We start from the raw sequence: 21993 nt of genomic DNA, 5'->3' as shown, positions 1-21993 counted from the left end.
ATAAGATATTAATTAGTATTATTGTTATTATATATAAAAATATAATGGGTGTGTGCTTTTATTTTTCTCTTTAACATATTGACGTGATTTTTTTATTTTAAATAACTAACAATTAATTTGTCAATATAAGTTTTATATAGTATTAAAATTTTCTACATTTCCCTACAGATGCACGTGATTGAAGCTAGCTAATTATTCATGAAATGCGTTGAGTAGAAACTTGCTCAGTTGATTATCAAATACATTTAAACGTATAATTTGGATTGAGTGAGAGACGAAATTAATGAAATTTGTCAACCCATCGAACAATTAATTAATATTTAATTTGGCATAACAATATCCCTGTATGCATGAACAAAGCCCATAGCTCAGCGGAGACTGTTCATCATGCTAGGCTCCTCAGCCACTGTGAGGAGCTTCCCTATCACCACCGGCCTGGGTGTGACAAAACCAAGAGCGTGTTTTCTAGCTCACAGGTTGGCTAAATTGTGGACATCCAATTAACAGGGGTTAGATTTCGTGAAAAGAACTAATTCCTCACAATCTTGATAAACTAAAATTTAAATTTTTACTAAGAAAAATGACTTTAAACATAATTATCTCCTAACCATCCTTTGCAAGCAATATGTAATCCATGGCATTACTCGTAAATTATAAATAATATTATAATATCATCAATATCAACGAAATTGCATATTGTATCAATTTACTTACAAAATATGGGATCCCAATGTAACTTTCATATGAAAATACATAGATGATAAATTTATAGGCTTTGAAGTCCTGACTTACCATTCAAGGTCAAAAAAGTCCGAACTCGCCATTCGATTTTTTTTTTTTTTTTAAGGCCGTTTTCCTTTTTCAAAGACCCACTTTCATTCCTCATCAAAAAAGGGGGGACAACACTTTCAGTCACCTCAGCGAGCTTTGGATTTGACATTGGAGACCAATTAGTAGACAGTAGCACGCGCAAAAGTTGCTGTATTTGATTATTAAAAAAGAGGAACAAAATTTCAATTTGCTGCCCAAAAAAAGGGTTACCCGGTATAGTTTGCGACCTGGCTTTAATTTCCATCCTCCACTATCAATGGCTGTGCTCTTCTTTTAATTGGTAATAAGCACCATAAATGAAATCTACATATTACGCAGGGAAAAATAATAATTAGATCTTAAAAAAATAAATTAATGACAATTACAAATAAAATTTTTTGTTACAATGTAAATTATATTTAATATTTAAATACTTATTTATAATCAAAACTCTTAAATTTATAATAATTTGAATCAATATTTTTTAAAAATATTTGTTAAAAATTTAACTGATATTAATTCAGTATTTTAAAATCAAACTGTCATCCTCTGTGTTATGCATTGCACAGGGGTGTGAGCGCGTGACTTCTAAGGAAACGGAAAGATCCAATGACCGTCCAGGTTCAATGAATCCACGATTGCCCCCTTTAAAACTTACCATAAATCAACAAGCGGACAAAGCTATGATAAAGAAGATTGTACTGTACTGCATTCATCAGGAAATTCCAACCAAGTTTATTGGCGTGGCTGATTGCAAAGGAAATATGTATCAAGAGATCGACCAGGCGACCACTCATCCCCGGCGGCACAGAGAGGGAATGAGACAGATCCAAGGGCGGACATTCGTTAATCGCTACAACAGACCCGTTCCTGAAATTCTCCAGATAAAAAGAAGAAGAAGAAGTATTTTTACCCAAAAACACTCTGGGGCTTTCAAGATCTCTTCGGGAACTAATTTTTGTTGATAATATTTAGTTTACGGGTGACTTCTATCGAGAGAAAACACCCAGAAAATTGCAATGTTATAAAAGAATCGGACAGTCGGACCTATCCAATCATCACCCAGAAATAAAAACAAGTCAGTTTAATTAGTTAACCTCCTTGGGAGGGCGGTGAAAAGGACGAAGGGGGAGATGCGGCGATGATGGAGATGAAGTCAAGGATAAAAGAAGTGCTTGGTTGGAAAGAGGACAAATTGGTGCAGGCAAATTAATTCAGGGCTTTTTAGCTATTACATATCTAAACTTCTTTATATTTTAAGATCTATTTAGTTTAAAGAAAAGAAAAGAGAGGAGGTTCTCCCGATTTAAAGGATAAGGGATTTTCTCTTCCTCCTTACTAACTAAAGGAGGGGAGAGGATGGCGCAACCAAACATGTTCTTAAAAATTTAAAATTTTAAAAATGTTTTTTTATTTCATGTGATTTTAAAGTATTTAGCCAATTTCAGTGGGACTCGCGATTGCTTTTCCCAAAAGAAATTGGGATTAGCTTCGACCTCCCAAGTGTAAAGGAATTGGGAATTTCGAAATGTCAATCAAAGCCGGTATTCCGTCCAGGTTCACGGAGTCCTCCACCACGCGATGGATGGATGATCTCATCATCACAATTCTCAGATACCCCCTTCCATTTTCTATCAAATTCCTTGGCTTTTCCACCGCGAGAGAAAAGACAGGCCTAAAATCCTAATCTCAGTTAAAAATTATTCCATCTATCATAATTTATAATATATTTTTACATAAAATTATACATATAAATATAATTTTTTAAATATACTTTATAATTTTATTTTTAAAAAACATAAATTTTAAAAAATATTTTTAATTTAATACTATATTCATATAAGAATATTAAAGAGATGAAATATAATAAGAAGGATAATAATAAAAAAATATTATTACTAAAACTTTATTTTTAATAAATTAAAATGTTTTATATTTTAACACGTAAAATCTTATCCAAAATTGTTTTACAAATTGAATGGAGGTAGTATTATTCAAAAATACGATGCAAATAAGTAACATGACAGTTTAATGTATGACATGATTTACAATTATCTATCCCCTGTTGTTATATTTTGTACTTTAACATATTTCAACCCATCATAATATTATAAATCAATCAAGTATATCATTTAAAAAAATAAGCAAGCAACCAGCAAGAATTGAGCCTAATTAAAAAGATTAATCTCTTACAATATAACAAATGAAAATTTTGTTAAGAAAAATATCCACATTTAATACCGACCGTATAGTGAACATGATTGTTTCTAACAATAAGATACCCATAAGAAATAAAATGAGAGAATAAATTACATTCAAATCTCACTTAGTTGTATTGCCATTTTACTAAAACCAGTTGTTAATAAATTTAAAAATAATTAATTAGGTTGAATGAAACTTTAAAATAATTCTGCCAAAAAATAAAATCGCGACCGTCACGAGGGCAAGTTGTTTGACTGTGACGGTGTGACCCACTGTCACCGGGGCTTGGCAAACTGCTCGGCGGTGGAGAAAATAATTAAAAAATGAAAATACTGATTCTCATTTGTAACATTATTATTATTATTATTATTATTATTATTATTATTATTTTGGTCAGTGAAAACCTAAAAACCAAATTCCTTTTAAAATGTCGTTCCTTCTTAATCCACATATAAACTCGAATTGAGAATCTATTCGCACTAGATTATAAATAACTTCCATGCATATAAATTGAACTCCACACGTCTCTTACTCGATAATTGAGAACGCAGATTAGATTCTGTAAATAAATTGTCCTCTTATGCATATATAATAATATAGCTTACGTTGAAGGAAATACTTGAGGGTGCACGCGCGTTGACCTCAATCAATAATAATGTCATATTTTTTATATATTAAGTAATAGTTAAGAATAAGGGAGAATCTTAATCAATAATAATGTCATATTTTTAATATATTTAGTAATAGTTAAGAAGAAGAGAGAATCTCACTTAGAGTACCCCCAACACAACAATTTACATTTAAAGTCTAATATAATTTGAAATTTTTCTAAAGGCCAAATGGCCTTAAGTGAAAAAATGTTTCAATGAAAAAATATATTTGCCCTCAGACATTTTGTTGTCAATTATAGGATATTATATTGTTCTTTTATCCTGCACAACTTGTACGTTTCATTCCACGTTAAACCATTTTTATCAAAACAAATGTACTATACAAATATCGTGTTATGCATTCATGAACATTCTGTTATTTTTTTTATCTTGCACAACTTATACATTTGAAGTCAAATCATTTTCACAAAACCAATTGCACATTACAAAATATTGTGTTGAAAATTTATAGACATTATATTGTGTATTCATGAAGAGAGGGAGGGCAAATATGTCTTTTCTTGTTAAAACATATTTTTAATTGTAGAAAGTTTTCAAATTATATTAGGCCTTAAATGCATATTTATGCACTTTGACACTTTCCATTCTAAATTTTATATATTTATGCTTCCTACTATATACCAACGGGGTTAGGTTTAGTAAAAAAAGCTAATTTTTTACAATGTGTAAATCAAGATTCAAATCTCCTTCAGGGCATATTTAATATCCTGCCGTCAAAGATGATTGTTTCTCATAAGAAAATATTTATGAGAAAAAAAATGTAGTTTTTAATTAATATAAGTGGGACTTCTTTCTCTAATTTTTTTTATTTTCTTTATTTCATGATTGACATTTTTTTGGTTCTTGTTCTAATCTCTTGTTTTTTGGCCAAAAGAAAATCTTTTGCTTATTTTTCTTTGTCTTTTATTTTTTCCCTATTCTTCCTTTTGCCTTGCCTCCTTTTTTGTCCTTTGTTTTTTTGTCCTTTTTTATTTTTATTTTTATTTTTTGTCCTACATTACTGTGTTAAATTTTTTTATAGTAAGTGTATTTGAGATAGTCTATGTTATTAAAATAACTTAAGAAATTTGGTTAGAAACATCCAATACTTTATATCTTTTTAATGTATTGCATAATTACTAAATTTGAAACTTTTTTAATAAGTAAATAGTGAGAAGAGTTTCAAGTAAAGATCATGGAAGAAAAATATTTATAGTGGATCCCAACAAGATTTAAAATTTTATTGCAGGATTTCTGGTCTGAATTGAAATAAAATTAGTGACTAAAAAGATTGAAATGTCATTTTGAAAAAAAAATGATTGATAATTGATATTAATAAATTAACATGTAAAGTTAGATAAGTAACAACTAATGATTCTATATGTAAAATAAAATGATTGAACTAATATGATTATTGATAAGGCATACAATTTACAATTGATATTAATAAATTAATAAATAAAGTAAAAAAATTAATAATTAATAATGATATTTTTTGATTAAATTGAGTAAATAAGTCTTGTAAAAAATTTACAAATTAAGTTAAGCAGTTAATAACTTATGTTGACAAATTAACAAATAAAGTTATGAAATTAAAAATTCATGCACAGGCGATATTCTTAAGATTATGAAGTCACGGAATTAATAAATACAAGTAAGCAACTAACAAGTGAAATTAGGTAGTAATCAAGTACTTGTTAATTTTACAGAATTACATTTTAATTTTTCTAGCTACCAATTTTATTTCAATTTAGTCCAATGTCTTACAATAAAATTTCAGGTTTTTTTTGGAACCTACTAGTAAATATCCTCTTTCATGATTTGTAGTTGAAATTCTCCCTGAATACTATGTACGAGTACCTTCTTTTAAGTAAAAAGGCTAATTCACCACAAATATAACAGCTCCATGACCGATATAAAATAACTGGGAATTCAATAAAAAAAAACTCTGGAAATGAATAAATGAGTCATATTAATTACGGGTCAATTGATATTTCAATTTGATTGGTTTTGGTGAGCTGCAATTGACCAATTACTTGCTTTGATAATTTATTTAAGCGTGCGGATATGGGCATCTCAAGAGCCATGTGATATAATCTAAGGCTGTACTCCATCACACTATAATATAGGGCATTTATAAAAAATATTACTTGAAAATATAAAATATTAAATAATTTTTATAATTATATCCCTCTTTTATTTATTAATCATTTTAGAAATAATGTATTCAAATTTTAATTATCATGACTAAACTAATTATATGAGATATTTAATACGAATAAAATTAAAAAGGTATAAATTATTTTAAAAATTAATATTTTAGTTAACATTTTTTAAGAAATTAATACTTTATATTTGATTCGAAGGAAATAAATTTAGGAAATAAGAGTAGGGTATTATTATTATATATTATTATCAGGCGGAGATTTAAAAAAAAAAAAATTGGCCATCAAACTGTCAGCTTTTTCTTTGCCCACGGGCAAGGGTGATTAATTAAATCAGGCCTTGCCATTTAATAAAGGAGTGGGAAAAGTTACAAGGCAGGCGCGCTCTTGTGGAGGATGTTTCGTGGATATAAACCTCCCCTTGCAGCGTCCAAGTGAAATCTTCCTCTCCTCCGGTGGGTGCTGCAGCTTTTCTTACAGACTCGAACTCACTTAGAAGTTGACTTCCACTCAAGCCGCAATCATTCCCCTTGCCGAGAATCTTTGAATTTCAGGGCACTGCCATTCACATCCCTCCAAAATGGCAATTCCAGCCCAAGTTTCGACCTACAAGGGGATCTGAACAATGCCCTCCTCCTGCCTGTAAACCATGAGTTTGGAATAATCAGCTTTTCTGAAAATGACAAGCAAAGGGGGTCAGGATTTCTGAACCCACAACCAGCACGACAAGTGCATCAATAGAGAGAATGTGGAAGGGAAAGTAAGGTCCAAGACCAGGAATTGTATGAGATAGTGGTTCGGCCAGTCTTTCCAAAGTAGAATATCAATTAGTTCAATCAAAGGGGACCATGGAAGATGCCTCGAGAGCCCTCCTCCATACAAATGCCGTCTTGTTTTGGCGTCCTGCTGTCACAGCACCACTGTAATGATCGTCATCCACATGCTTATGGCTCGTTTGGTAGCGAGAAATTGGCATAGGAGAAGTGAACGTGAAAGTGAAAGTGAAACCAATACTTTTCTCTATTTGGTATCATGGAACCCGATTCTCCATGGAACCCAGCTCCATAAAAAACAATGGAACTCAACTATTCGCTTATGTCCATGAAACTGGGTTCTCTCCTCACTTCCTTCCTCTTTTACCATATTTGCTTTTCAAGCTTCTCCCCTCACTACAACCCAAATGCGATAGTGCTTGACTGGCGATAGTGCATCACAGCCATAACGATGGCCATTGATTTTTTCGATTGACTTATCCAATTCTTTTGCCCACTAAGGCGAAAAAGGCACAATTCAATTTTGGATTCAATTCCTTACACGAATCATTTTTTTGATTCAATTTATATTTCTTTGAGTTTGACATTCTTCAAGCACAATTTAGTTTTTGTTTTATTTTTTACTTCTAGATCATTTAAGCATGATTTGACTTTTACTTCTCAATTTGATTTTTGATTCAGGATTCTTGATTTTTGTTTCAATTAAGACTTCTACTTAATAGTTTCACACTTTTGACTAATACTTTTGTTTCTATTTTTGGTTCACAACTTCTATTTCTCGATCTGATTCAACTTCTATAAACAAGTCTCTCTCTCTCTCTCTCTAATTTGATAGAGAAGGGATGATCAGCACGTGTTTTGCGATTCTAGGACTACTCTTTCAAGTCTATTGATAGTAAAGGCTGTAGATTAATTGAATGAATAGATACGTGCATCTACAGTGCTATTAGAAGAAAATTATGTCTGCAAAATTTTACAAATCTTTGATTTTTTATTCTTTGACTTTGGTGTTTATCTTCAACTTAGATTTTTGATTCTCCATTTTTAACATTTTATGGAAAAAAATCCTAAGATTTGGTGGGTTTATTGTTTGGGTATTTTGAGATCTAGTGGAGTGTTTATTGGTGGAGATGAACAATGAAGGCAGGCAATGAACATAAAAAAGTTTTTAATTTTAAGGGTATTTTAGCCTTTTTAGAATATTACTATATTTATTAAATATAATTTATATTTTACTTTTATCTGCATACCAAACATACTTTTATACCCTACTTTCACTTTCATCAAAAACATTTGCCCGCACCAAACAGGGCATTATTCTTGTGTTGATCTATGTGCATACTTCAAGTTATTCATGGCTTTCCATCTAATTCTTTCGCACTAGTCCTCATACTTCAAGTTATCCTTGTTCTTGCCCCTATTAATCAACATATACACACCCAAATAAATAGTGAAAATATGGGGAAGCTTAGGTCTTTGGTCCCAACGCTTCATGATCTTTTTGCCGTCCTATTTATGTTTAAACTTTCTTTTGTTTCAACTCTGACATGTAATTGTCTGTGCTTTTTCTCATCAAAATTAAAGGAGCTAGGAAATGGCCGAAGTTGGGTTATCCCCGTCAAGGAGACCATATGAAAAGGCGACGACAACATTGGGTGAAACTGAATAACTCACAGAAATTATATACAACCTCACCCTTCGTGTCATAGTTAGCAGACTCTTTTTCTCAACTATCTCGTGGAATCTCGACAGACAGACGTTGCTTCATCTACACTTCAAGGTATTCAATTACGTGGAATCTCTTCAAGGTTTCTATGTATGATTCCGAACTAGATAGGTTAGGTTTTAGCACTAGCATTTAGTGACAGGGAAAATTATTTTACCAAAAAAAAATAACAAGGAAAGTTATATATAATATCATATAAAAAATTAATTATTTATACTTCCCCAAGTCACAACATAAATTATTATTAACTAATTTATGTTTCAATACAAAAATGATTAAAATCCTTAATTTTTAAAATTTTTTTACATCTTTTCGATCACTTCATAAGTGTAATAAATATAGCATTTGATTTATTTAAAATATTTTCATCAATTACTCGACAAAATAAGAGTGTAATTAGAAATACACACACAAACAACACCTATTCAATTTCTTTTATTTTGAATGAAGCAAAATTTTTAAAAGATAATTTATATTGTGATTTGGAGAGAGTAAGTCACAGGCACTTGTAACTACTGAAATTTGATAGGTGAACAAGTTAAAAATTAATTATTTTTCTTATTTGAGACATGATGGTAATTTTTCCTTAATTATATAATTAATGAATACAAGGAACATTATATAAGTATCATATACAAAATTAATTACTTATAGATCATAATCACTTGTAAATATTGAAATTTGATATGTAAATAAGTTGAAAAATAATTATTTTTCTTATTTAAGACATGATGATAATTTTCCTCAATTATATAATTAATAAATTAGACATGTTAACATCATCATATATTTTTTTCTTTATTTGCAATTATTAATTTACATGTTAGCCCACAAAACATCTCATATATAAGTGAATATCACATTACATTTTAATTTAAAATCTGAAGACATTCAATTTCTAAATCCTTTATATTATATATAATTTAAAAAAAAATAAAATATCATCCTATCATCAATGTTAATCATTATTTTGCTGTTAAATGTCAAGATGACAATCATGTGGCATTTTTTAAAATAAAAAAATAAAAAAGAACAAATACACATTATGTTCCTTTGACTTCTATGCCTAAGATTCCCATCGTCTTTCATCGTCCATCGTCCACACCACTGCCAGGGACCTCTCATCATCCCTTCACCACTTCCAGAGGACTACCTCTCCTTCTTTGGTTCTGTCAAGCCTCTTCTCCCCTTCACTCTTCTCTCCATCATCAGGCCCCTCGATCTTCTCTTTGCTTGTCGAGGTTTTCATTAGACCTAGTCGGCTCTCTTTTGAAGCTTGAGTTCTTCCACCATTAACGGTGGATGTAAATTGAGATTTTTCATTTCTAGACTAATTTGAATTGAGATTGATTGTGGAAGAAAAGGACGATTGTAGTCACTTATTCATGAAACGAATGAAAAGCACGTTTTGAATTCCTTCTTTTTCTAGTACGTTTCTGGAAATAAACCTTGAATTTTAAAAACAAATATTTTTATCCCGTGGCTGCAAATTGAGAAGAGGCACATGTTTAAAATAAAATAACTAATGCTACATAAATTTTTGTAAAATTACTTATATAAAAGATTTAATAAATCTTTTTAGAATGCGTGCCCTACAATAAAAGATGGGAGGAAGTGGGTTTTACGAAATTACGCCCGCTGCCTCTTTCCAAATTTATGATAAGTTGAGAGACTTTTCTCACCATGATTCAAGTAATGCAATACTTCATCAATTTTAAATTATAAAATACTTTTATACTATAAAATTACACATACCAATAAAATGTATTAAATTTATTTTATAATTTTAATTTTTTAAACATAAATATAAAATTTTAAAAATAATCTTCATTTAATACTTCATTTATAAAAAAAATATTAAAGAAAGACTTTATAAAAAAATAATATTAGAAAACTATCATTAAGAAATTTTTATTTTTATTAAAATATTTTATATTTTGAGATATTAAATTTTTTTTTTATATTATAATTTAAAATGGTGGGAGAAATATATATTTAGATCCTTGACACATTGCCCACGATCAAATACATAAAATAAAGCATGTGTCTCTGCACCTTCCGCATATTGCCCACGATCTTTTTGTGTCCCCTGGATTATATTCTTTTTGCATTTCCCTAATAGGTTGCATATGGAATGCTTGGCATTTAAGCGATCATGTACAGGGCAAACCAAAGCCAGGAATAGTTTGATTTCAATATTTTGTGTTGTTATCGCGTTTTGATCATAACAATCTTTTTTTTTTTTTTTTTTGGGGGGGGGTGTCAAGTCATAAGAAGCATAGGATGTATTGGGGCTTGCTGCGACCATTAAGCTTCCTTTATTCCTTATTTCCCACAAGTTTTCGCAAGATCCTGAGGGTGGGTGAAACCGTGAAAATAATTAGATTGGGTTGATTCAACCGCGAACAAGCACTGACCCTTTCGCGGATTCTATAAAAATGTTAGTACGTATCAAGTAGAAACAAGGTTATTATGACTTGTTTGTTGGATTAATGTGCTACCATCAGTAGCCAAGCAGAAAACGTGTGGCTTGTACATGATCATACGAAATTAATGTTGACCCGGTTTCAATTATTCGTTTCAATTGATCTAAATCTAATTTCTTATTTCAGTTTAGATATAAAACAACTATCTATGATTCGGTAGTTCAGCTCAACGTGAAATTCTTAAATAAAATATTGAAATCCTGACAATAATGATTAGCTTAATTTTATTGGGCGGGCATATAATTGACTAAATTTTTGCTTTCACTAGAAGACAATTGAAGGAAAACGATGTCAAAAATGGGATTTGCCCAAGCAACCTGAAGCTAAAAACTTAGATGCTCTCTCATGGGGGCAGATATATAAAGACAGCACTTATACTGATTCCCAGCAAGTTCCAACTTTTGACCTTAGCCAGTCATAGTGGTACTGCAGCTATCCTGCTCTGCAGAGAGGCCTCTATTGTAGCCCCTTTAATGCATTCCTTGGAATAAATAGACTCCTCAATTACTTTGTGGAGATGCTACTTAACTGACATGAATCCACATTTAATATAATCTCCAAGAGTTTGCCCAAACACTTCAGATTAACACCTACACTGGTTCAGTACCTGCTCAAGTTTCCACCATGAGAGAGCAGGGCCACCTTCAGCAGGGCCACCTCATCTCGAGGACACTGGTCAGGCAGAGAGGTCCCAGTGGATATTAAATTCACCTAGCCCGCCACCTCTCTGGATTAAGCTGTTCAATCTAAAGGAGGCCGTCTTGCTTCGTGGAAACAGCCTCTTTTCTTCATCCAAGAACAAAGTTTTCCGCAGACAAGTTGCTTCCTTCTTTCTGAACTTATTCCCAATCCTTGGTTGGTTAAGAGACTATAAAGCCTCTAAGTTCAAAGATGATCTGCTAGCTGGTTTAACTCTTGCCAGCCTCAGCATACCTCAGGTACTCACAAATTTTTCTTCTGTTTTAAAAGCAATGAAGCAGTTTTCTTTCCCCCTTCATTTTCTATTTGAATTTCGCAGAGCATAGGATATGCTACTTTGGCAAGACTTGATCCCCAATATGGCCTGTGTAAGTATCATATTAAAAAGTAAAAACTGATGTCACGCTAAAGAAAGCAAGAGAACTTTTCAAGCTCCAAACATTTTCTGATATAAATTGTGCTCTTTCAAATGTCAATGTTGGATTTGTTGGATTCAACAGATACAAGTGTAGTTCCTCCTCTTATCTATGCTGTCATGGGGAGTTCAAGAGAAATTGCAATTGGGCCAGTGGCCGTAGTATCATTGCTGCTATCTTCCCTGCTCTCGCAAGTGCAAGATCCCGTTGCCAACCCCGATGCCTACAGAAACCTTGCCTTCACAGTGACCTTCTTTGCCGGAATGTTTCAAGCAACATTTGGAATTTTTAGGTGCTTTTTTTATCTGCATGTCAAATTCTTCTGTAGATCTGTGTAGTTTTTCTAGTGAGCGGAGCATTGACTGATCTCCCTCATTTCCAGGTTGGGATTTCTTGTGGATTTTCTTTCCCATGCCGCGTTGGTTGGATTCATGGCAGGTGCGGCGATCATGATTGGTCTTCAGCAACTCAAGGGGTTGCTGGGGATCACACACTTCACCAACAAAACTGATGCAGTATCTGTTTTGGAGTCCGTTTATAAGTCACTTCATCAACAGATCACCTCAGGTTCTGCAGATAAAGTGAGTTTTTACTATAAGAAAATTTGGAAACTTGTAGTTTGTCTCGAGATAGCATTTTACAGATATCTGTCATACTCATATATAGAACATGTTACATATTTGACATCATTTTTAATCCCTTATTTTACCAACAGTGGCACCCTTGGAATTTTGTCGTGGGATGCTCGTTCATGGTTTTCCTTCTCATTAGCCGGCTTGTTGTAAGTAAAAAAAATTATGATATCCAAACTCCAGCAAGTACAACACATCAGTTTAGTGGTTATTTTGCTCTATTGATAATTTCTCTCTCTCTTTCAGGGAAGAAGAAGCAAAAAGTTTTTCTGGTTGCCGGCTATTTCTCCTCTTCTATCGGTTATACTATCAACTTTGATTGTATATTTGACAAGAGCCGATAAGCACGGGGTTAATATAATAAAGCGCGTCAAAGGAGGCCTGAATCCAAGTTCAGCTCACCTTTTACAATTTCAGGGCCAACAAGTTGGACAGACAGCTAAAATTGGCTTGATTTCCGCCGTCATTGCTCTCACTGTGAGTTAATTCATTTCCTAATTAATCTTGTCCAAATTCTGAAATCTTCATTTTTTTTTTGTTCGTTCCTTCTTCCTCACGGTAATCTATACATTGGATTCAGGAATCTATAGCTGTCGGCCGATCTTTCGCTTCCATTAAAGGTTACAATCTTGATGGCAACAAAGAAATGCTAGCAATGGGGTTCACGAACATCGCAGGCTCTTTAACTTCATGCTATGTGGCAACTGGTGACTGACTTCTTTTGCTGATGCGTTTCTGCAGAGAAGTACTTGATAGCTGTTCAATGATCGAGTACGAAAATTTTAACAGTTCTCTTGATGAACACTACTTGCAGGATCTTTCTCAAGGACTGCAGTGAATTTCAGTGCAGGATGTCAAACGGCCATATCAAACATTGTGATGGCAGTCACCGTGCTCGTGTCTCTAGAATTGCTTACGAGGCTCTTGTACTACACTCCAGTGGCTATACTTGCTTCCATCATCATTTCGGCCCTTCCCGGACTTATTGACATAAACGAAGTTTATCACATATGGAAGGTTGACAAATTCGACTTTCTTGCCTGCATAGGTGCTTTCCTCGGCGTCTTGTTTAAATCAGTAGAGACTGGGCTTCTTGTTGCCGTGAGTTCCTCACCATTTTCATCCCCGTTGTCCAAAAAAAAAAAAAAAGGGTATACCATGCATATAAGCACAAATAAATGGAGTAAGAGTTGGAGGATTTTTGTTTTGAGGCAGGTAATCATCTCGTTTGCAAAGATACTGATACAATCAATTCGACCTGGAATAGAAGTTCTGGGCAGAGTTCCAAGGACAGAAGCATTTTGTGATGTTAGTCAATATCCCATGGCCATAAGCACTCCTGGCATCTCTGTTATTCGCATAAGCTCTGGCTCACTTTGCTTCGCAAATGCAAACTTCGTCGGAGAAAGGTAAGCACTTTCCAAAATATATTCAATTTAGGGAAACTACATCCGTTGCAAATTGGAATTCTTTCTTTATTTGAATATGTCTCTATGAATTTGGTCACTTGTTGCAGAATACTGAAATGGGTCACAGAAGAAGATAAGACTCAACAAGCAAGGGTGCGCGCAGTGATCCTGGACATGACGAGTGAGCCTCCTCTGTCCTTCTAATTAGGACGTATTAATAAATGTCACCTATCTTTTTTAATTATAATGAGCGTGATGGAATGAAGATGGGGGGATGACACCTTGGATTTGTGTTGATGATAGACCTGATGAACGTGGATACTTCTGGAATTTTGGCAATGGAGGAGCTGCACAGGAGGTTGCAATCCCGTGGCGTGGAGGTGAGACCGCCATGAATATATTAGCTTGCTCGTGACAGATTGATACTGATTCAGCAATAAGCTATAACATATTTAACAGATGCGGCAAATGTGTTTTTAATGTATATGCAGCTAGTTATGGTGAACCCAAGGTGGCAAGTCATTCACAAGCTGAAAGTGGCGCAATTTGTGGAGAAGATCGGAGAAGAAAGGGTTTTCCTTACAGTGGGTGAAGCTGTTGACGCGTGTGGGTCTACTAAATTTTTGGCCCCTTGAGCGCGGGCGTTAACATCAGTGACGGTCTGTTATCTGTATCCATAATTCATGAATATGCTCTGCTTCATGGGGTCCATCAGCCTCCGTGTAGATCCAAAATTAAATTTGGGCCTTAAAAATGAATGCCTCGATTCAATTAGGCTTTCGACAATATTTAGTTATGACAATGAGTTCATTTCATCTTTAAATATTTTAAACCTTACCCCGGAAAAGTAAATAATTTAAATCAGATTTGTCATTACGTTTCGCATCATTAGTACAACTAGATTTCATCCAGTGCAGTATTCTATTAGAATTTAGAATCCAAAATCCATCCAATATTAATTATACATTATTTTGTATCAAAATTTTGCACATATTTAAATAGAGTATGTTTTTAAAAACTTACTCGTATCAACTAAGTTTGTATCCGAATCAAAATTTGGAAGCCGCCCTAACTAATGATCAAGCAATTTCCATATTAGCACATCCGATAGCAAACTTATAAACCATTGCCTGGGAAAACTAAGAGAAGTTGATTCGCTGATGGTTAAATTGAGAAGCACAAGCTTCTGCCAAGTGAAGACAAAAGAGAAACTCCAGAATTCTATCATATTCCCTCCTAGCCTTTTCATACATCCTAAAGATAGCAAACTTTCTCATAACTGGGAGGGCCAGGCTTCTCATCCATGGCGAGTCTGGCTAGAGATTTTTGGAGGGAGTGAAGCTAAGAGAAGTTCGATTCGCTGCCTTTTATGGTTGCTATTTAATTGAGGGGAAGGAGAGCAACTTTCCATTCCAGTCCCTCCCCTTCCATTTGGAATTTTTTTTTCGAGGAAGAAAATATTTTAATAGGCCAAATCATCCGTTTCTAGATCATTTTATCATCTTATAAAATCATTTATATGTTGAGTATTTTTGACCTTTAGACACATCCATGAAAATATCATTAAATAAATTGTAATATAATTGTTTTTTATTTATATATCAAATCAAAAAAATAAAAAAAATAAAAACTAACTTATATATTTTATAGGAAAAAAATGTCAATTTATTAGTTTCCCCTCCCCTCTAGGCCTCTAATCAATTCAAATTAAGGATCATCAGCTATATTTCTTCCCCTTTCCCGTTAAAATCCCTCCTTCTATCCCCTCTCTTCAACCAAACACATCATTATAGAATATTATAATTATAAATGCTTTTTTTTCTTTTACATTTTTTTCTGTTTTCTTTTTTTTATCGTTTTGGAAGGTCAAGTTGTTGGCAACCTGATTCAGTGGGGAAATAGTACTTGTGAATGCACTGTGAACATAATCCATTCAAAATTTTTATTTTTAGAGAAAACATTTTGGTAACTTTGCTTTCTGGGATGATTCATCTTTATGCGCATTATTATTATTATTATCATCATCTTTCAGACTTAAACGTACGAATGAGAGCTCTGCATTTATGCAGCAGAAGCAGGAAGGATAATTTAGATGCGGGCTCTGATGCAAGTGAAGATTGACGTTGTTCACCGGGACAGGATGTGAGTATGTGTATGTTTTGATTTACGGAACGAACGTATTTGTCAAATATAGAATAAGCAGATGAAGACAATTATAGATTAGCCAGATAATGCCATTACTTGTTCGGTTAAAAGATAGCAAACTGTACAATAGAGCATCCAAATCTACCTGTAAAACTGAAAGTTTCTATGCGATTCTTATTTTTCTAGCCTAAGGAAAATCTGAAGAGCTGGTAATAACCCTGTCTCTGGAAATTGAACGAAAAACCATAATCCACATCAGCTCCGCTTGCTCCTGTCTCCTGACTCCTGAGAATCCGGGTACACTGTCACTTCTCTCTATCCACGATTTCTCCTCACTGAGAATGATAGCATCAAAATTGTTACCATCCGGCAAATTCTAACGCAAAAATATCAAGTAAATCTATTCATTCTCCGATATCAGATGCTAAAAACTGTAACTGTTGAGTACCTACTGTCCTGTAAAACCTAATATGGGGGTCCATGGGAACCCCCCTATCCTGATAATGCATTTCATAGGCAGTATTCCCATCATCCCTGAAAAACCATAACCGCGAACGTTTTCATTTATTGCGGACTATTCGGTTAAAGAGTTAAATGCACAACTCATGGTGAATCATGAAGAAAAAAACCAGAGAGAATAGCAGCTAGCAGCTGATTCTTTATCCTTTATTTGCTAATCGCGAGAGAACAACCTTGCGCCGGAGAGTTCTGCGGCGTTGGCGTCCTGGAACACATTCACATGTTCACCACTGTTTGGTGCATGATCGAAAACAGGGCGTGCATCTTCTTTTTCTTTCTCGGCTGACTGACCCTGCAACCACCCAAAGAAACCCAATCGACTCAGGAAATGTCATTATAGGTTCATACAAGAATCTCCGACGAAGACAAAACCATATTTAGGATACCTTTCGGCGTTTAGAAGATGATTCCCCTGTTTCATGTCGTCCGGAAGCACCACGACCAGATCGAGGCGCTGCTTTTTTCTACAAGCGACCACAATTTCATAAATTAATCGTAGAAACAAACTTCATATTTTACAACAAACCTTGCTTTGTTCCTCTACTTTAAGTGAAGTTGAAGTTCACCTTGGTGGGCTGTGGTTGATTCCAGGCCCTGTTCAGTTCCGTCTCCAGATCTTTGATCCATGTTTCCTGTCAGTGATGTTGTTATTGATAAATCGTACATCATTGCATTCTAAAATGGCGGAGTTGATTAAAAATAATAAGTACTACTAACAAAAGCGATGGAAATTCTTACCACTGGATCTTGGAACTCTGGAATTCGAATCTGGTTGGCTTTCGTTCGGGAGGCAGACTTGCGTGACTTTCCAGCTTTTTGACCATAAGAGGAAGCGCCCTTTGGTTTAGGGCCCTTAGGGTTAGAACCCAATTCCAGTATTCTGCGAACCCGATTGCTAATTTGTGGCCTATTCAACATTTCATCCCGATAAATAAGAATATCAAACACGTGAAATGCCTAAAAAGATTACATGTAATTCAATTTCAAGTATTTTACCTGGTGGATGGCGAAGGAGTCGCCAAATTTCCACTGCTTGGATTTGCACTGAATATATTTGTAGAAGCAGGGGCCACGTTCTGCAACGGAATACCTGAGCTGTTTGGAATCCTACATGAAGAATTATTCAAAGATTAAACTAAAAAAATGAATTAAAAAAATTGACACAAAAATAGACTAAATCATCCTCCTTTCTTTTGATAAGTATGATAAAACTCATTAATATATATTATAATTGTAGAAATCATCACACCTATTAAAAATTTTATAAATTGATTTTTAATTGAACTAATTAACTAAATTACTTCCCTCTTTTATACCAATTTTATTTTCATTTTTTTTCTAATAACCAAACATAACGTGACGTGTTAGTAGCATTAAAGTAATCAAAGCCTATACATCACAACTGAAAAAGCAGATACCATGGAAGCTGCCTGGAGAGCTCAGGAGTTTTAAAGCCAAGAAGTGATGATGGATTAGACGCGTCAGGTGTGATACTGATAGGCTGGGAAGGTTCCACCATCGTTGGACTTTGTACATTTGAAACTGGGATCCTGGGCAGAATTGGAGGTCCAAGAAATGGGGAGCTCAGCCCCAGTATAGTGGGTCTACTCCATAGCTGGCTGTTTTCGTTACTGTTATCCGACGTTAGCGGTGACCTAAATTTGATATCAAATGAATGATAGTATCAGAGCCGCAAGAGACGGGGAAAGAAAAAAGAATGAAAAGGAAAGTGCTGACTTGTTTTATTACTTCTTATCCGATGTATTTACACAAATGAATATGCATCTTCCAATAACAGATCGAATAAGTCAAGTTTAGTCTAATTATATGAGAGAAAAACTAACTATCCGTTTATCCTTATCCCCTGTTAAATCATGAAAGACGAACAAATATTGTAGATAAATGATGAGCATTTCGGCAGATTAAAGAGGCTGCTTACCCAGAAAGTGGGGCTAAGCCAAGAGCTTGTTGCTGTGCAAAACTACGAGACATCATGTGTTGGGAATGGAGATAGTTCCTTTGATAATCATGTATATCGGGATACCTATTTTGCGAAATATATTTAACATGAATAATGTGTTCATGTATGCAACAAAAGGACGCATTCGAGTGGCAAATAACAAGTAAGAGACTTGATACCTTTGAGGCACTGAAGGTCCGACTCCAAAAGGATTGAAGGTGATTGCGGGTTGTGGATGATAATTAGGGGACAATATTGCAGGCCTTCGTCCAAAAAAAAAAAAAATCAATAAGAAAATTCAGGCGGTGGCTTAGATGATCAACTAAGAGTTAAATCAGCTTAATATTCACAAGATTATTGAAAATATTAAATTACCTGGTAGAAACAGCAGGTTCAGGCAGCATAGGTCTCTGAGCCAGTTGATGATCATAAGCACTGGGATTCACAGCAGGCGAAGTAGTGGACTGATAATTTGAGCATGACTCCGGCCTTGAATAACAAGATACAATCATTTTATGTTTAATTGATGCAACAAGTACGTACTTGTAAGGTTGGAAATATAGAACAGGTACCTGGAATACGTTGGGGGGGAGGCTGTGTGGAGTTCAGCAGATCAAAAATATGTTGCGTCGCGGGGACAAGGCTGCCTTGTGCCGACAGAGGATCGAATTCCTGTCGCCTAAGTAGTAAAGTGTCAATGAATCAATGCCCTTGACATATATTAAGGTGTGAATCGAATGAGTGCAAGTAACTGCCAACATAACAACACATTCTACTTACCTATGAATAGCAGGGCCATAGGGCAAGGAGTTGGAGTTGGGGGCACATCGCAAATCATGGACATTGGGTGGAGAGCTTTTGAGGTATCGAGCCCTGATATAATGTTCACCAAATATTGTTATAACTAAAGAACAGTTGAGCAACTAGAGAAAAACAACTGACAAGACAAGGAGAATGATTAACAAGCATGATACCATCTTGAGTTCAACCTCGTCAAAGGTTGTTTGTTACATAGCACTTGTCCTTGATTTAAGGTTCCGGTGCCCATAATTCCTGGCCCCCTCTCTATCTGCTTAATTATGATGGAAAAAAGAATGTCAAAACCTGATTAACAAGGCAAGGAGTGCATTGTAGGACACGGACGCCCTTAATTGTTGAAGATGCATGTTCGGATTACTGCACTTACTGGGTTTCTCAGGATTGAGGATAAGTGAGAGGGATGCTGTTGCTGGTTGACTCCGCTTGAAGCATTGTTTGCAGCCACATTTTGACCCAGATGCGTCTGATTGTTTGTGTTGTGCACCTTGGGTAGATCCATGCCTTGAGGCCTACGACATAGAAATGCGAGACAAACATATGCTCAACAACAAAGGGGGAAGGCGGAAGCAAGGACCGAGAATCTTATTGTTGATAAGAAAATGATCAGAGGATCCTACACATGCATATTCTCATGCTGAGAAGAGAGTAAATCAGGGTGATTCGCTGGGGCCTGGAGTGACGCAGATAATATTCCTTGTGAGAACCATTCCTCCTAATAATAATTGCGTGATCAAAACAAGATTATAGATAAGTCAGTAATCATAATTATAGGCATTCTGATCATGACATTATGCTTCGGAAAAGAAAGAATCACGATATAATAAATGCCATTCAACCAAAGAGTGATGTACACTGAAAAAGAATCAAGAGTATGTGTGCTTATATCATGTTCTGGGATTTAAATCTTATGAAATTAAGAATTTGAAATTTTCATAAAGTTTGGCTTTTTAATAAAAAGAAAAAATATTTTATGTTTTGTAAAAAATAATAAAATGAGCGGAAATACTAAAAAAAAAGAAAATTTCACATAAGCTCATGAATATCAATTTTAGAGAATTTAAATTTCTCGTTTTAACTTAAGCAATCATTTACTTTATTAGTGGAACTATTTATATATATAAATATATAAAAGAACACCAACAAATTGGAATGTTGAGTCATAAACAATCCCACTTAAACTCGGATAGTTTTTTGTTAAAAGAACAAGGAAGGTGACACATGTATTTAAATTTGCATATCAATTAAGCCCTCTTAAGCTTAGATTTTCTTTTAATTGCTAAATACTTGAGTTCCTGAAGCGGAAAACATCGTCTTTCAAAACAGCGCCATATGTTGGAATGATGTCGTACTGAAGCCATCCCACACAGAGGAACACAAAACAAAGACAGTTCTCCATGTTGGATGGCGACAACAATACGTTGAGAGAAGCGTGTGTCGACGTAATTTAGACGCGGGACTTTACCTTCTCCCAATTAAATCCCGAATCTTGCCTTCTCCCGAGTTTCTTTTAATACTTTGACATGAGTCAGATGCTGGACTTTACATGGCTTAGTGTATGACTTGATTGATTTGTGATAGGTAATAACTACAGTTCACACTGATTTCAAATTACATTTAACCGTACTTGAAGGCCAATGAATACTATTGAGAAAGAGGAACAACCAAATTAAAGGAAACAGTCGCCAGTAAAAAAGGCAGCTTTTTTTCCTTGGCAAAAACATCAGAGCAAGAATAAAGGACTCTTCCACCCAAAAAAATAAAAAGGAAGGAAGGAAGAGAGAAAACAAATAATAGAGGAGGACGCCATGATAATATTTATGGTTAAGGATTTTATGTTTTTAAATATTTAAATAATCAATGTCTGAATAATTATGTGAATTAAATCCTTAAAACTTTAACAATGCATGCTCTGTATAAAATATAGTTACTCCTTTAAAAAATATAAGGTATTTTTAACTTAATCTTACATTCAATAAAATAATTATGTATCTTCAAATTAATCATATCTTTTTATATTTACCCCTATTTAATATGATATTTCATCCTAAAATAAATATAAAAACATTTATTCAATAAGGATATTTTAAAAAAAAGGTTAATGATTACACCTTAAAAAATTAAAAATATCTCATATTTTTTAACATCTAACTATTTAAAAAATACCTTATATTTTTAAATGGAGTAAGTAAATTGTTAATATTAGTTCTCAGTACCATTTAAAACTTATAAGATGATTTTTTTTATTTGGAATTATTGCAAAATATTGAACTCATTGAAATAAATAATCTATTTTATAATAAGAGCCATAATTTTTTCAAATAATATTTTTAGTCCATATACTCCCACGGTTCAAAATTAGGAGACATTTTTTCAGAGATGTCAGATTTGAAAATAAAAGTCATCTTGGTGTTTTCGAAGTGATTAATGAGAGGTTTTTAAAAATGTGCTTAATAAAAGTCATCTTAGCATTTGGAATGAATGAAATTGTGATTTATTTATTTTTTATGCAAAAATTAGTTAAATAATGGCATGTAATATTTAACAGGGAGTATTAGACGGCATACAGAGTTGTGAGGAATGAG

At 33.9% G+C, this 21993-nt stretch overlaps 1 protein-coding gene and 1 long non-coding RNA gene across 6 annotated transcripts; both read left to right on the top strand.

Moving 5' to 3' along the window:
• The first annotated feature begins 6225 nt into the window (after positions 1 to 6225).
• LOC129302321 (uncharacterized) lies at positions 6226 to 9742 on the top strand. The gene is made up of 2 exons (XR_008591258.1): positions 6226 to 8380; positions 9441 to 9742. It is a non-coding gene; the product is annotated as an uncharacterized LOC129302321 (long non-coding RNA).
• A 1691-nt stretch (positions 9743 to 11433) lies between these two features.
• LOC129302320 (low affinity sulfate transporter 3-like) lies at positions 11434 to 16223 on the top strand. Of its 5 annotated transcripts, none has more exons than XM_054941105.1 (13): positions 11665 to 11750; positions 11831 to 11879; positions 12012 to 12219; positions 12310 to 12508; positions 12643 to 12708; positions 12806 to 13036; positions 13140 to 13266; positions 13374 to 13660; positions 13775 to 13968; positions 14076 to 14149; positions 14272 to 14348; positions 14460 to 14627; positions 16041 to 16223. In XM_054941105.1, exons 3-12 carry the CDS (start codon positions 12047 to 12049, stop codon positions 14601 to 14603), a joined length of 1572 nt encoding a protein of 523 aa, XP_054797080.1. In that variant the 5' UTR covers positions 11665 to 11750; positions 11831 to 11879; positions 12012 to 12046; the 3' UTR covers positions 14604 to 14627; positions 16041 to 16223. The 5 variants fall into 5 exon arrangements, with proteins under 5 accessions (XP_054797083.1, XP_054797081.1, XP_054797080.1 ...); XM_054941103.1 differs by having other exon boundaries at positions 16038 to 16223; XM_054941107.1 differs by having other exon boundaries at positions 16001 to 16223.
• The last annotated feature ends 5770 nt before the right edge of the window (positions 16224 to 21993 follow it).

Source organism: Prosopis cineraria, unplaced genomic scaffold, assembly GCF_029017545.1.
Source record: "Prosopis cineraria cultivar Desert tree isolate PC_DT_omini unplaced genomic scaffold, ASM2901754v1 PC2, whole genome shotgun sequence".
Taxonomy (NCBI): domain Eukaryota; kingdom Viridiplantae; phylum Streptophyta; class Magnoliopsida; order Fabales; family Fabaceae; genus Prosopis; species Prosopis cineraria.
This window is presented reverse-complemented; position numbering and strand designations above follow the sequence as displayed.